The 15545-nt window shown below is 43.9% G+C and overlaps 1 protein-coding gene across 1 annotated transcript in view; it reads left to right on the forward strand.

Moving 5' to 3' along the window:
* The window catches only part of LOC147690174 (cholesterol 24-hydroxylase-like), a 284595-nt gene that overhangs the window by 100039 nt on the left and 169011 nt on the right, over positions 1–15545 (forward strand). Inside the window, exons 5-6 of the mRNA XM_086937768.1 lie at positions 8048–8134; positions 11563–11701. Coding sequence (XP_086793894.1) covers positions 8048–8134; positions 11563–11701 — 226 coding nt within the window. The remainder of the gene's footprint in view (positions 1–8047; positions 8135–11562; positions 11702–15545) is intronic.

A 15545-nucleotide genomic window follows, 5' to 3' on the forward strand; every position in this document is an offset into this window, starting at 1 on the left:
ACAACCTTAGGTGGACCAGGAGTCTCAGGGAAGGCTCTCCTCCCCTTACCTCTTCTCCTAGGGTTCCTCCGCCTTCTGCGAGGGGTAGCCTCTAAAGACCATTCTCCCAACCTAGGGTTTAACCCCTCAGGTGGTAACGGGGTCAGAGGTAGGCTTTCCCACCCTCTGCACCCCCTTCCAGAGTCCTGCTCCCTCCCAACCGGGGCGGTACCTCTGGAGAAAGAACTGGTCAGGACACTGATTACAGTGCTCCCACCCTTCAGGTCAGGCAAACCCTGAACCTGGACCTCCAACCTCCGGTCTAGAACCTTTGGTGGAATCACTGCCTGGCACTCCAGGACTTCCGAGGACTCACAGGTCACTCCCAAATCACTCTTTTCACTGGACTTCTGTACTCTCCCTACTGGAGCAGTACTGCCAGACTCCACAACTACAGAAGCTCCGCTCACAGATGCTCCAGGTCCTCCACACACTAGGAGATCTCCCTCAAGTGGACTAACAGGTAAGCATAGGTCCCCACCGTGGTGTTCCCTAAAGAAACCATCCAGGCTCTGAGGCAGGGCTTCGGGCATCTGGGGACTCTCGGTCTCACACTTACTTCCGCTCCACTTCAGACAGACAGCAAGCCCCTACACCCTCCTCACTATACTGAGACCTAGCTGGGCTACTCTCACCCTCCTCCACCACGCTGGGTTGGAGAAAACCTGACCCACTATTATTGGAATCACTCGCTAGCGGCGCTAAGGAACCTCTTGCACCTTCCCATCGGTCTGCTTCTGCTGCAAGCTCACATGCAATAAACGATCCAAACTTCAACAGGTGCTGGCGCAACTCTGGCACACAATAACTGAGCTGGTGCTCTGTGACTACCATGCTAAACAAACTGCCAGACTTGCCGTTCACGTGAGTCTCTCTCCAATCAAACAGTGCTCCACAACACTCATCTTCAAAGTCTTCCCAAGGCTGATGAGGCAGTTTCCTAAGTCTCCTGAACTTCAACCCAAACTCTTCTGCGGGGGAACCAGGAACCATACTCGGGGAACTGGGAGTGGGACTGTCAACACCAACACTTAAAAAGCTGCCACCACTGGACTCCACCCTCCCTGGGGAATCCAGACAATTACACATGCACTCAGGGGGTAACCTACTCTCTTGGGCTACCTTCTCCCTGAACAAGGCCCTCTCAGCCTCTAGCTTGGCATGCTCCAACCTGAGCTGTCCCAACGCTAGCTGATACTCCCTCTCTTCCTTCCTATCCAACCACTCCTCTGGGGACAGGGAAAGGGATGGGGCGCTGGTACTGACACTGGACCCAGCAAGGGACTCCCTATCTATGGGGTCCTCACTCTCTGCTGACATCCATCCACTGTCATCACCATCCAACTCACATTCATCAGGGCTCACCACAGACTCACATCCCTAATGGCGTGCGGCCCGGGCCCTATCTCTCTCACTGTGTTCGAGCTCCCACTGACCCTTTTGCCACAGGATCAGGCTGTCCCTAAGCTGGGACTGAGTAACCAACTCACTCACCTCTATGCCTCCCTTTTCGCAGAATCTGACCAGCTCTAATCTACTGTACCTAAACAGACTACAGAGATCAAAAACTGGCTCCATTTTGGCGGACGTTCTCAGGAAAAGTTTGACACAGGGAACCTGGGGGTCTGAGCTAAACAGGAGAATACAATCAACAAAATTCAGCAAGATTCCTACCTCAGAACTTGCACTCCACTGTCCAGCGTAACACACACTCATTCACACACAACCCTCCCCTCGGACTGGTAAGGCAGTTTCTACCACCCCTGATTCTCTCAACCTGACCACTAGCGACACAGGTACCAAACTCTGGGAGCAGGCCGGGGAACAAGATACTGGACAAAATACAAAATGCCACCTTTCAGGAGAAGCAAAACTGAACTTCCCTAAAAAACAATAATCCCCAAAATGCGGTTATCTAAAAAATGCAGAGCCTTGAAGTGTGGCCTGTCGCCACTGTGGTACAGCGCAAACACAAATTCTTATCCTCACCGCTGCGGCCAATGTTAGAAACGGGACCCTGGCCGGCCAAGACTCGCGTCGAGGTCAGTCAGGGATCGCCATTTCTAAAGTCTGGGCAAGGGAGTCACACACCAAGGCAACCCCCACTCGCCCTCTAGGTAACGTGGCGCGAGCAGTCTAGGCTAAACTTTGAGGCGGTATGAGTTAAGTATTTGCGCACGCACCCCAGCAACAACACCCAAGGCCCACCACAAAGAAAGACTCCACACAAGGATATATAAAAAATAGCCTTTGTATTATAATAAACAAAACACATTAGATAACACACGCAAACTGTACAATGTGCCAGGGGCACGGGCAGAATTTACAAGGGGAATTATGTACAGGACAGGGCCACATGGACCACTGTCAGGGGTAGGCACTTGTCAGAAAATAATACTGGTAGATATACACTTATGTCGTAAACATAGAATGAGTAGCACCAAAATTATAAATGCAACACACATCCAGTAATCACTGGAAAAGTAAGGACCTCCTACGCAACCCTAAAACACTGTAGGAAATCACGCAGGTAACTAGGACCTAAGGAAGGAATACCAACACCTAAGCAATTCACTCTTAGCAAAGGGAAGGAAACCTAAACATAAAATGAACCATCAACAATCTACTATGCAGGTCACATTTAGCATAGTGGATAAACATAAAATGGGACATCAACAATCCTCTATGCAGGTCACTCTTAGCAAAGGGGATAAACATGAAATACCTAATCAGGTCACTTTTAGAAAAGGTAAGCGGACATAAACAATTGCACATGAGGCTTTAAACACAGAGGTGCAGATTAGAACACATGCGCAAGAATTTACATAGCAAGAAATTACAATGCGCGGGGTGCACATAGCACAACACTCACAAATGTCCCTCAGACCAACTGGCCTCGAAAGGGGCGGAATGCCCTGAGTCTCAGTGTCAGGGAGGTCTGCGCAGGCAGCACAGAACACAAAGCCTAAACGTGGCAACTGTCCACTACGTGCTGGACAGTTGTAAATATGAACTGGGCAAACGTTGGAGCCAGGAGGGCCCAAGAACCAAGTGGGCAAGGAGCCTCTCAGGGGCTCACAAAGCAAATGCGCAATCTAGAGCTTCCGCGCTCTAAACAATGATGTGGGCGCTTAAGAGCCTTTCTGGGGCTCATAAACAAATAGGGCACGCAGGAGCCTCTTTCAGGCTCGTGGCAAGGACTGTGGCTGGAGCCTCACCGGGCTCGCAGAAGGAATGGCGCCGTGAGCCTCCTTGGCTCGAAGGACAATGAGGCCGGATCTGAGCCTCGCAGGCTCTCAAAACAATTGTGGGCGATCTGAGCCTCTCGGGGACTCAAGGAACAGAAATGCCCGGATCGTTGGAGTCCCTCACTGGGGACTCGGGAATCAGCAATGCCCCCAGGAGCCTCGGGGCTCCACACAACAAAAATGCGGGCGTCGTGGGAGCGGCCCTCTGCCAACTGGGGCCGCTCGGGACTCACAGAGAAACGCCCCCGCACTCACCGGGTCTCCTGGGCCGGATGCGTCTCCTCTCCGGGACGGCGCAGGGCTCCCTTTCACTCTGGGAGTCCCCGAGGACAGGACCGGCTGCTTCCTTTCGCGCTGCTCGGCTGCGGGGCAGGACTTCCGGTCGGCCTCCTAGGGGCCGCGCTGTGATTGGCCGGTCGGCCAAATACTTCCGGGTCGCCGCGGGCAGCGCGGCGGCTCGCTTCAGACAGGCAGGCGGGCTCTCAGTACCCGAGGAGTGGGCTCCCTCGTGGTAATTATCAAATCTAAGTACAGGGCAATGCCGGGTGGCACCGGCCTTAAATTAAAAGATACAGCCAGGTAGGCACTCGCGATGCGCCGCAAATCGGCAAAAGCAGGCGGGCAGATGCCGGGTGGGCACCGGCTGGGTGACAAAAGCGCTTCCTAGCGCAATAAGTAAAATATAGCGCTCCCAAGCGCTTCATGGCAGGGAAAAGCACCCACAGCGCTAAGGGCAAGAGAGCAGCGCTCTCAGTCAACAGCAAAGCTCCAGCAGGGTCTGGAGGCAGGCAGAGGGGCAAGGCAGGGCCAGAGCCAGCACACTGGGTCTCCAGGCAGGGAGACAGCCAAGTGGCGGTCCTCTTGGCCCCTGCAGCAGCCCCCTCTGGCAAGGTCCAAAGCAGAACAGAGAGCAGGACAAATTGTATGGGGACACAGCCCCTTCTTATACAGAAAAAACCCTTTGTCTCAGGGTGCAGGGTGGGGGAAAACCAGTCGCAGCTGGTTCTGAAGTACTCCGTTTACCTCAACCACCCTCTCTATTCACTGGCAGGGCTAGGGCCATCAGTCGCACTACAGGGGGTGGAGCCAGCATTGTCGGGGGAAAGTCCAGGCCCATCAGGGACCAGGTGCACTCCTCCCAAGCCATCAAGCATGCTGATCTCACACTCACCACCGGGCAGACCCATCCAGCCTTCCTGGAGCCAGGCTCACCAGCCAGCTCCAGCCAATCACACTGCAGACATATTTTACATTAATATGCCAAGTCCCAGAAATGGCATTTCTACTCATGACACACACATGCTTCTACTCATGACACACACATGCCACATACACCATTGCGAAGCATTCATTCCCACGAACACGCACATACCAAATTCGAGCATGCACTCCCCACACATCAGGAATTACTAGGGACACAGACATTCCCCATGCATCCCTATGGGAGAGCAGGCCAGCCTAACTACATGCACGCACTTTACTCTGGGACACAGAGAAAAAGTGTGCACAGACCAGAAAATCATCCACGCATATCACAGATTAAAAGCAAAAAGATTAGGGGTGAACCTGCCTTAAGGGCCAAGTCCAACAGTCCCCAATTCTAACACTGCCCTTTTCTAGTGGACCTTTTTGGCCACATAAGAACCATTGTTTTCTATAACAATAACAATATTCTACCTCAGGTTCACCTATCAGGGTGCCCTTGTTTTCCTTAATACACTATTGATATTAGGAGAACCTGTACCAAAGGTACCATTGCAAGATGGATTGGACAAACAATTCAGTTATGATACTTTAAAAAAGCTACATATTAAACAAAAGGCACAAGCAATAAGAAAGAAAGAGGCTTCATTAGCCATTCTTGGCAGTGTATCATTGAAAGACATTTGTAATGATGCAACATGGTCTACGAAAATAAGTAGACTTCCACGCTTAAAATTTAATTATTGTAGGTCCAACAATTTTAAAAGTAGTAAATGCCACTACACCCTCTTCACATCTTCCTCCATATGGGGAAAATGCAACAACAGAACATTTACACAGCATGTGAATCTAGAAGAGTTTCACACCATGAAAGATACCAGTTACCTGCAAACATGGTTCTGCAGATTGAAATTGTCTAGATGTACATGCAATTCCCCCACCACGCTGGTAAAGGAAAATAGTGGATGCAGAAGGATGTAAAGTGTCTTTCGCATTCTGAGGCATTGTGAGCTTATGGTCGTCATTGCAATGAGCTATAGTGACTCCACTCAAGTCCATGCCTAAAGGTAAACAAAAAAAAAGACTACTTGAAACACTTCCGGACCTAGCCATTGGATTGTGGAAATATGCACAGCATGTGTATCTAGTAGAATTTTAAGCAGCAACACTATAATTACAAATGTATTTGCAGAAGTAGATGCTATCATATCTTACACTTGTATTGAGGCATGACCAAACAAAAAATTACTCATGCCACAAAAAACTCCTATGAGAAGGGCAAGGCTGCTGGAGACACCGGAATTGATTTTGGAAATTTACAGAAGTTGTGTTTTACTACTGGCACAATTTCCATTAGATTGCAGAAGTGCCTGGGGTTAAATTACTGTAAACCCAATTCCAGTTTTACCTTCCGTAACTTTACTGTCAACCTCTACATGAAACTGCTAACCATATAAGAGATGAATGAATCTTACTGGCTGAAGTAAAATAAGAGTTTTGCTCTGGCAGCCATTATATTTTTTGTAAATCTCATGTCTCATATCGCAGTATGTTTTTTGGTGCCATTGGGACGAGGAGATGGTAACAGTGCACATCAGCTTCTAACACTGAATGGACCTCGGAAAAACTTGCATGTTGAAGTATGGCAATCTCTATGTTTCCAAACAAAATATGTGTAAATTTTTTTTAACATTTTCCACTCCAGGGATATTGTTGATAATGAAGTCTCTGAGATATCTTTTGGTAACATTGTGTGTGAGGTCATGGCAAGTGCTATAGTGAAATAATGGTCTAACTACATAGCTCACCATAATTTAGCATTTTGCAGTTTTTCATGGTAAATTTTACCAGGTGAAACTGAATAATATTTGTTTAGAAATACTTTATACATCACAGGCATGTTCGTGTATGTGTGACACTCCACACACCACCATCACTTCACTGCACTGATATGCTAGATTGGCTGTTACCATAGATAATTGTGTATATCAAATATGATACTTGCTTTAATGGTTTCTTTTATCTCCACCCTTCAGGCATAGGATTTCCCCTGAGGTAAACCATATGAGATTCATGACACTAGCATGTTTCCATTTTAAACTCTTCACTCACAACTTCACTAGGTCCTGACGAATCGCGGGAAATCCCCAAGCGAGAAACATGTTGACCGACCTTCACATTAGTCTTGCTTTGGGACACGCCACGTAACTCTCCGTGACCCAACAAGCTAACTACACCTTTTAATGATAGTAGTAGGACCTCCAGAATAAAGTTTTTTCCGGGACCCTCTGCTACATTTTAAACTTCACTCTTCTAGTTCAGGATACTGATTGCCCTGGCCCACATACCCGCACTTCACCAACAGGCAGCTGGACAAAAAGATCTCCGCCAAAGAGCCCCTCTTTGAGGTGAGCCCGTCTGGGATTGCACCGCCTCCCCGACGAGGAGCAACGGCCGATGATGAAGCATGACATCCTTCGGGGTGTGTGAGGCAAACATGTCCAACTTAATGGATGCCCAAGGGTGTTAATATACACCTTCGGTACAGCCAGTCTCCCTTCAACACTTACCAGGAACAGTTCAGCATCTCTTGTTTGCTGTTTAGAAATAGTTTATCATTAGTCTGAGAATCGGATGAGCATTTTGCAGTTGAACTGATCTTTGGTTGCACCCTGCAGCCCATGTCCATGCCCCGAATTCCATTTTGCATAGCTATCTTCCATGTCCAAAGGGCTTTTGTCTCATGGCATGACTTTTAACATTTGACCATCCTAAAATATATATGGGTGGGTTTGAAGTGTCATTGCTGTGATCATTTTGGCTGCAGACTTGTGTAGGCCTATTGATATCATGGGCACATTTGTTTTATAATGAAAAAGGTCATTTTAGCCCCCATGACACTAGTGCACTATCCCCCCTGATGGAATCTGCATGCCTCTGTCCAGATCTGCAGATCTCAGACATTGCACGGGGGGGGGGGCAAAATGAGTAGCGCTTTCTGCCTACACACATTCGGACCTCACTCCTGAAACTTGATAAATGCCCATCACTGTATCTCATTCAACATTTTTCCTTTGTTTTATAAAATTCTTTCAGAATTCACATGAAAGATTTGCACAAAAACATGGTGTATTGTGACGGCTACTACTTTCATGCCAAGTTAGTTATTGGAATTTTCAGTTCTTTATTCCATGCTAGCTAAAATATTATCATTTAATTTGAAAGGGAAAAGTAACTTTTGGCATCCATCATATCTTCAGGCTTTTGATATATCTGCATGAGAGCTAACAGGATATGTTTCACTAATAGTTTTGACCCCTCACAATCGGGCCAAAATTATTTGTGAAACAAAAGCCACTCTGTTTATGAAAAATGTGTCTGAAACAGCACTACAGAGTGTTGGTAGCTGAAACTATAATTTTATAATTAATCTACATACCTTGGTGACCATGTTGGGACCTCACACTTAAATACTTTATAATAATAAATGATTTCAGTAGGCTGGGTGTTGAAAGACTGGACATTTTCTTTACTTCTACACCCTCTTTTTGGAACAGATTTTTGGGACATGGTTTGGTGACAGCTCGAGATTATGATCACTGGCACATGCAGAGAAGAATCATGGACCCTGCATTCAATCGAACGTAAGTTACACATACACATTTACAGTTCGAGAGCTGTTTCTAGAATATTCAAAACTAAATATGTGCAAATTTGTTTGAAAAACGTTGTGTTTCTGAAAACTTTACAAACAATAATTGTACTGGGAAACAATGTCTGTCTTTCCAATCTTAAATCACTCTTTACATTATGAACATGGGTACGTTAGTGCACAAATTCTCTGTCATCTGTTATTATGAAATTGTTGTCGTTGTTAGGGGATTAAATTTTTTAAGCAAAACAATACAAAGTTCCCCAGGGACAACTCAATGGGTATGTGTGTGTAAAACTCTGGAATTAGAGCAGAAGCAGGGAACGGGGTGTTACCTTCTTGGAACTAGAAGACCTCACACACCCAGGAACCTAGGTGTCATGCTTCATCATTGGTCTCCTGCTCCTCGTCAGACTGGCGCTGCAATGTCTGACGGGCGCCGTAGGCGCTCTTTGTTGGAGATCTTTTGTTCCAGCCAGTGGTTTGAGTGCGTGTAAGGGGTCTGGTGAAAGTGTAGTTGTGAGGGAATAGTGAGATTAAAAGAAGGTGTGCCAGTCCACAAGGGACTTTATTCGCGTGGCTGACTCCCTTAGTTAAAATGGTGGGAGGGGAGAAAGGAACCGTGAGGTGCACAGTGGGCTAACTCAACCCTCTAAATAGGTCGACATGTTTCTTGCCTAACTGGCAATTCTTCAGGACCTCGGGTACTAGGTACTACACAGTGAGAAAAATACACAATAAAATAAAGGAGATAGATACAACCTCACTGGGTCAATCAGGGAGCAGGCCAAGTGGTCCTGCTCTAGAGGGGAGACCTAAAAGAAATGTATAGAAGTAAGCCAAGTGCATTGACAGTGGCATTATCTTAACAGTAGTAGGTCACCACAGTACTCCATAGAACATACATACACATAACATTGAGACAAGGATATGTCCAGGATTACACATAATGAGCGACTGAAAGTAGTACGTTCATAGCTAAAGCATTAGTAGTGTAATAACGGATCAAAACATTTTATCTTTTTACATGATTAGATGAAGAGGTTAACACAATAGTAACTGATGATTGGACTAGCGCTTACCCTAAGAGTAACCCTAAAGGGCCCCGCAGTCTGTTCCCGTGGGGCTGCTCGTTAAGGTAAGGTACCTGTAAGAGAGAAACAGATACAGGCACACAAATAGTGTACTGATTACATTTTATCTGGGCGCACTATGCACTAATCAAACCTTTCCTTTACAAATCGTCCTAAACTTGGATATAGTTTATTTGATTCAAGTGAAGTGAACCAGCACTGCAAACTCCACTATGCATTGGCATGTAAAACAAAAGTGTTGGACAGGCACATTATACAGCTGGAGACAACCTTTCACCCTCCATGCACGACAGAGTGATCACCACTGTGTAGGGCTCCAGCAAAGTTCAGTTATTTAACACCAGTATATTCGCAAGTTATCATGCACTTTAAAAAATAAAATAAAATATTAAGTTAAAACAATAAATGCAAATCCTGCAGTATCATAAAGGGTGAATTGTAGAAGAGGAAGTCCTTTCTGCGATGGACACCACAAATTTCTGAGCAGGAAGAAAAGAGAAATCAGGGAGAGCAAGCCGGCTGAAAGCTGTGAAATAGAAAAAATGTTGCAGATTACTTAGCAGTGCATAATGATACAAGTTTTCTAAAACTCTAAGAAAGAAAAGCTTGAAGCTACCTAGACCGCAAAACCTTTTTAAACTGTTGTGAGATATACAGCAAGGAATCGGTTATCCCTCCTCGTTTCTCCCTTTTAAAAGAAAATATTGAAATGGTAACGCAATTTTAAAGATATGAAGATGATAGCCATGGATTTGTCTGCTGAAGAACATTGCAATTTGTTTGTTTGACTGGGATATACAGTTGTCCATTGTTCGAGTTCAAATGGCTGTTTCGTTTTGAGCTACCTTTCTAATTATTTTGCTTCGATCCCATTGTAAGTGGTTGTGGAATTAATAGATTTAATCTAACCTTTTCACAATAGATATGTAGTTTGATGATATAATATAGTTTGTCAGTATAACTTGAAAAGATGTGCCACAAATAAAGGAAACACGTAGACGACTTATGGCTTTGATATATATTGTACATATGATGGTGAATGGGACTACATCTAATGTGTACTGTTTTAGGATGATGTGGAACTATGGTCTGAGAGAAATGCTCCACTGATCTATAAAACATTGAACCATCTGGATGGCTTTTAGGTGATTGATTGACGCTGGAGTTGTCACCTCACCCACTGGCATGTGACATGACACCACAATGCAGTGACTTGAAGGGAGAAAATGATAGGGTAGATGGAAGAGGACCACCCTATGCATTGCAGTTGATGAGAGGACTTTGGGTAGTCACAAAAAGAAAGAAGCCGGTAGGGTAAAGGTTCCACAAGGATGTTTGTAACAAAAGCTTTAACCCCTAAGCTATCTCAATTAAACCTCAATGTGAGATGTATTGTTACACGTAATGCTCTGTTGCATGCACATTAACAATCCAAGCAACGTTAAGAATATTGAAACTGTGACCATTGATCTGGCCAGTATTATTATACCAAGGTTGATAACAAAATTACGTCAATCCAGCATTTTACCATTTAAAATATAGACATAAACTAGAGCTGAGTGGGAAAAATATTTAATTCAAGATTATACCCTTCAGATATTTTTTCAACGCAAGGGCATTTTAGATAGATGTATTACCGTAATAGACCGTTCTGGTGATTTTTGAGCACCAAACTTTAAATCCGAACTTGAAGTGCAGTGTTTTGAACCCAAGCTGCTGTTCTTTTAGCGTGGGTGGTCAACAAACATTTGAGAAATCTGAATACGAGTGACCATGTTTTGAACACAAGAACCCATAAATCAACTCAAAGTTAGATTTTGGAGCTGAATTTTTATCTCAAAAGACTGTTTGGGTAATGTTTAGAACGCAAGATGTATTTTGCATAATTATCCATAATTTCATGTAATTTTGCTGTAAATATCTCGTAATTACGCTACAATGAATTACGAAAGTTATGGCCACCTCTAGTGTCGACCCTTGATGCCAAAACTACTTTGACAAAAGTAAATTAAATGTGAATCTACACAAGTTTATCAAGCTATTTGCACTTCTAATTTCAATTTGCCCATGAATATGGATTTGCAAATCAGATACTAATGAAAGCATAGCTAACCCTGAAGAGTTTTATGAAAAGAGGTCATAACGGAGCATAATTCTTGTATCACCTACCTTTGTAATTAAAACCTTTCGGTCCTTATGCTGGCATTCAACTTCTATTCATCAGCAGGTTTTCCTTAAATTATACATATTAAAAATCGCACTATATATTTATGAATGAGATTACCAGCCATTATAATAACTCATATATGCTTTATTTTACATACAGCTACCTTATGAATTTAATGGGACCATTTAATGAAAAAGCTGAGGAACTAATGGAGATACTTGCAGAAAAAGCAGATGGACATAAAGAAGTCAAAATGCACGATATGATGGGCAGGCTGACCCTTGATGTCATTGCAAAGGTAACAGTCCTTTTTAATGCATGAACACATGAAAAATTGTATTTCTTGGAATGTAAAGCAGTACTAAATGATAGTTCCGTTTCGATGGAAAAAGACAAACCATGTGAGTATCAGTGTCACCAAATCCAAGAAGGATACGAATATCAATTAGTTACCTTCTTTTTGCAAAATGTATATTTGATATGAAATTATACCCTTCGACTTGCATTACTTTTTAGCCACCCAGTGGAGAGGACTATGAGCTGTGCCCTCTACCTGTTGGTTATTTTAATAACAAATCACTATGACTGCCTTTTTTCCATGGCCGTTGGGTTCGTGCATGCTCAGGATCGTGATGTACTGCAAATCACGTTCCTTCAGCAGTTATAATCTAAATGTTAATTAAACTAGAAAAATCCCATTAGGGATAAATGGGGAAACCGGGAAGGGAATAGTAAGAGAGGAGTGCTGGCACCCCTATAGAATGAATCTAACCTTCCACACTGGTAGGGAGGCAATTTAGGATTGAGCAATAATATTGCTGTTTAACGGAGGGGAACACAAACAAAGCCCACTATAATTTAGAAATCAGATGATTCGGAGGAAGCAGAAAACAGATGGACAGTGGTGCAGTTTCGAGGGCCGAGGTAATCAGAAAGGAAATTAGGTATGCAACTCCTGGCAATTGCATAAGTCAGAAGACACCAAAGAAGAAGGGCTGGGTCTAGTATAGTTTTGGAGATATTTCAGAAAAGCCAGGAATAGAATCTTAAAATCAAAGTTAATCCCGAGTGATGAGAAAAAAAAACAAATGTATTCAAGGAGATGCATGAGTGTAATGGATCGGAATGCAAGTATGCAAGCAGTCACTGCAAAATATGAGATTGTCAGCTAGTGTTAGACTGTCCGCTTTAAGGTACTTCTTCATGCAGTGCTCTAGAATTGAAACATGGCTTCTGAGAAGAGACGCACATGGGTGTCATCTTAGTGCTGGACAACATCCCAGTGAATCCTCAGATTTATGTAAAAAAAAGTCTGCGTCTTTGGATGCGCAGAAGATGGAATTCCAACACTGAGAGCATCTGTTTCAAGGAACTAGGAACAGCAAGCAACCAATGATGTCACACTTCCCTGGCTGGTACCATATCCCCCCACAATTTCACAGAGCCGAGACAATGGCATTTTCTGTGGTAAGGTAAGTGTAATGGGAAAAAAGGGAAACCTATTTCATTGGTGAGCTGTTGCTGACACTGCATTTACCACAAAGCTATACTTTCTGATTGAGAATATAGTGGTATGTCTACCCTGGTTAATTTAACTGGTAGAAGGGTAAGTAATTAGGAGTTTTACAGCAGAACTCAAGTAAAACAAAGTCTATAACAGAAAGAATCAACAGCCTAGTGTTCAGCAGATACATAAGCTTTTTGCATTGTTGTCGGTGGAGTGCTGAGTAGATTACCAGAAAATAAGTTAACCTGGATAATTTGTCAGTTTGGGAAATCTTCATTTTATGAAGGGACCCACAAGTGATATTGTTAACACAGGTTTCTTTAATAATACTTGCCCTGCTTGGAACATTTCTATCTATCCCCCAATTGATGTAATTATTTAAAAAACATTAACAATGCAAAGCAATTAGGGTCACAAGGACCCGTCAGCATAGTAATAAAATAATAAACAAAGAAGTGTTGTGTTGTGTGTATTTGTAAAGTGCATTTTCATCCGCAAGGGTATCCTGGCGCTAAGCAGGTGTATGTTCCTAGCCCTGACTCTGGTGTGCCTAGTTCAGTATATGGTTGATCAGTTATTTGAAAAGCCAGTTCTTTTGCTTCTTGCGGAATTCAAGAGTAGAGGAGGATGCTCTGATATGAAGTGAGAGGTTGTTCCACACGTCAGGACCAATATAGGAGAACGCCTGTCCTTGTAATCTAGTTCTGTAAATGCATGGTATGTGTGAGAGTAGGAGTCATTTGAGCAAAGGTATCTTGATGGTTAGTGGAAGGAGATGCAAACGTTGAGGTAGGTTTTGTGGTGCCTTGAATGTGCTTGTGAGGAGTTTAAATTAAGCTTGTTTGTGTATCGGGGGCCATTGTGGCATCAACCATATCATATATCCTCAGATCCTTCAAAAAAATGATGCCACTACTACCTAAAGACGCACCACAAACGGTTGTCACTGTGCTAATAATTTCCAGAGTGGACTATTGTAACAGTCTTTACCTCAAGCTTCACGAAGGTTCAATGAACACACTACAAATTCTCAGGAATGCAGCGGCCAGACTCCTTACGGGCACTCCCAAGTGTGTATCGATTACAGCCGTGATTAATAAACTTAATTGGCTGCCGGTTAGGAAGCGCACCCAGTTAAAGGCTCTATGTCTGGTCTTTAGAGCTCTTCAGGGAACAGGCCAGACTTTTTAAAACAACAGTTCCGCTGGTACTCACCAAAAAGAGCACTTCGGTCTTCAGATGCTAAATTGGTAGGGATGCCCTTGGTGAAAAAAGCCCACTGGGGTGGCAGAAGTTTCATAGCGAATGCAGCTGAGGCTTGGAATGCCCTCCCTATACACCTGTGATGTATGACCAACCTAATGGCCTTTAGGAAGGCACTAAAAACCTGGCGTTTCAAAAAATAGGATGCCCAATTCCCTAAATGCTTGATCACCCAGTAGGTCTTCACTTAGCGCCAGGACACCTTCGGGTAACAGTTGCGCTCTACAAATGCAATGAACATTAACATTGTAGTTCCATGAGGTGTAGTATGATGTGAGTTCTGTGTGGGAAGTTGAGTACCAGTCTGGCTGTTCTTTTCTGGATAGTTTGTTGTCTTCTAGTGAGTTACGTGGTGATCTCGGTGTCCCCATAATCCAACTTGCTGGTGACTAGGATGTGACATACAGTCTTCCTAAGAAGATCTTCCTCAGCATCTTCAGGGTGTGGAAGTAGGATGCAGTGATAGTGTTGACGTATTCTGTTATTACCAGTTTGTTTTCAATGATTAATCTTAGGTTCCTGGTGTGGGTTCTGGGTGTGGGTCAAAGGTCATCCGGCCACCAGTTAGAGTCCTATGGTGTGGGTGATGTTCATGGCGAAAATCTTGTCGATGTTGAGTTTGCGACAGTTGTCTTTCATCCAGTTAGTGAATTCGGTCATGCAGGGGGTAAACATATTTTTTGTGTTAGGGGTCTTCTCTGAGAATAAGAGAATGAATTGCATGTTGTCGGCATAGGAGAGGATATTGATGTCATGTGCGCAGCTGGCATTGGCCAGATGGATCATGAATCCGTTAAAGAGGGTCGGGCTGTGCAGTCAGCCTTGAGGCACTCCATAGATATGTTTACGGCATCCAAGGAGTAAGGTGCCAGGCTGACGGATCTAGTCGAGAGTGGGTCCTTGGATGTAGATCTTCTGCAGGTGCCTGATGATGATGGGGTGTCAGACGGTGTCAAATGCTGCAGAGAGGTCCAATGTTATGCCCTTCTTTCACCATACCAATTACCTTCCCTATTTTATATTTACATGATATGAAACAGCCTCATTATATTCTTTCTACTACATATATTTAACAGGGATAGACCACTACTGGGATTCTCTTAACAATTAAAAGCACATTCACAATATAAGTTTTAATAAAAATTGCACAGAAAATCCTAAACCCTGTCCAAGCCCCCAAATATATTATTCACATTCAGGAGAAAGCAGGAAAGAACCTGGTTCTACGAAAGTCACCAGTAAAAAGGTGAAAGTGAACAGAAGAGGGCTTTTTTAAAACAAAAAAAAGTATATGTATTATTTGTGATCCTCACTTAAAAGTTCACAAACCGCAGTTAAGACAAAAAAAATCTCTTAAAAATAATGTTGTACT

Source organism: Lissotriton vulgaris, chromosome 9 (assembly GCF_964263255.1).
Source record: "Lissotriton vulgaris chromosome 9, aLisVul1.2, whole genome shotgun sequence".
NCBI lineage: Eukaryota > Metazoa > Chordata > Amphibia > Caudata > Salamandridae > Lissotriton > Lissotriton vulgaris.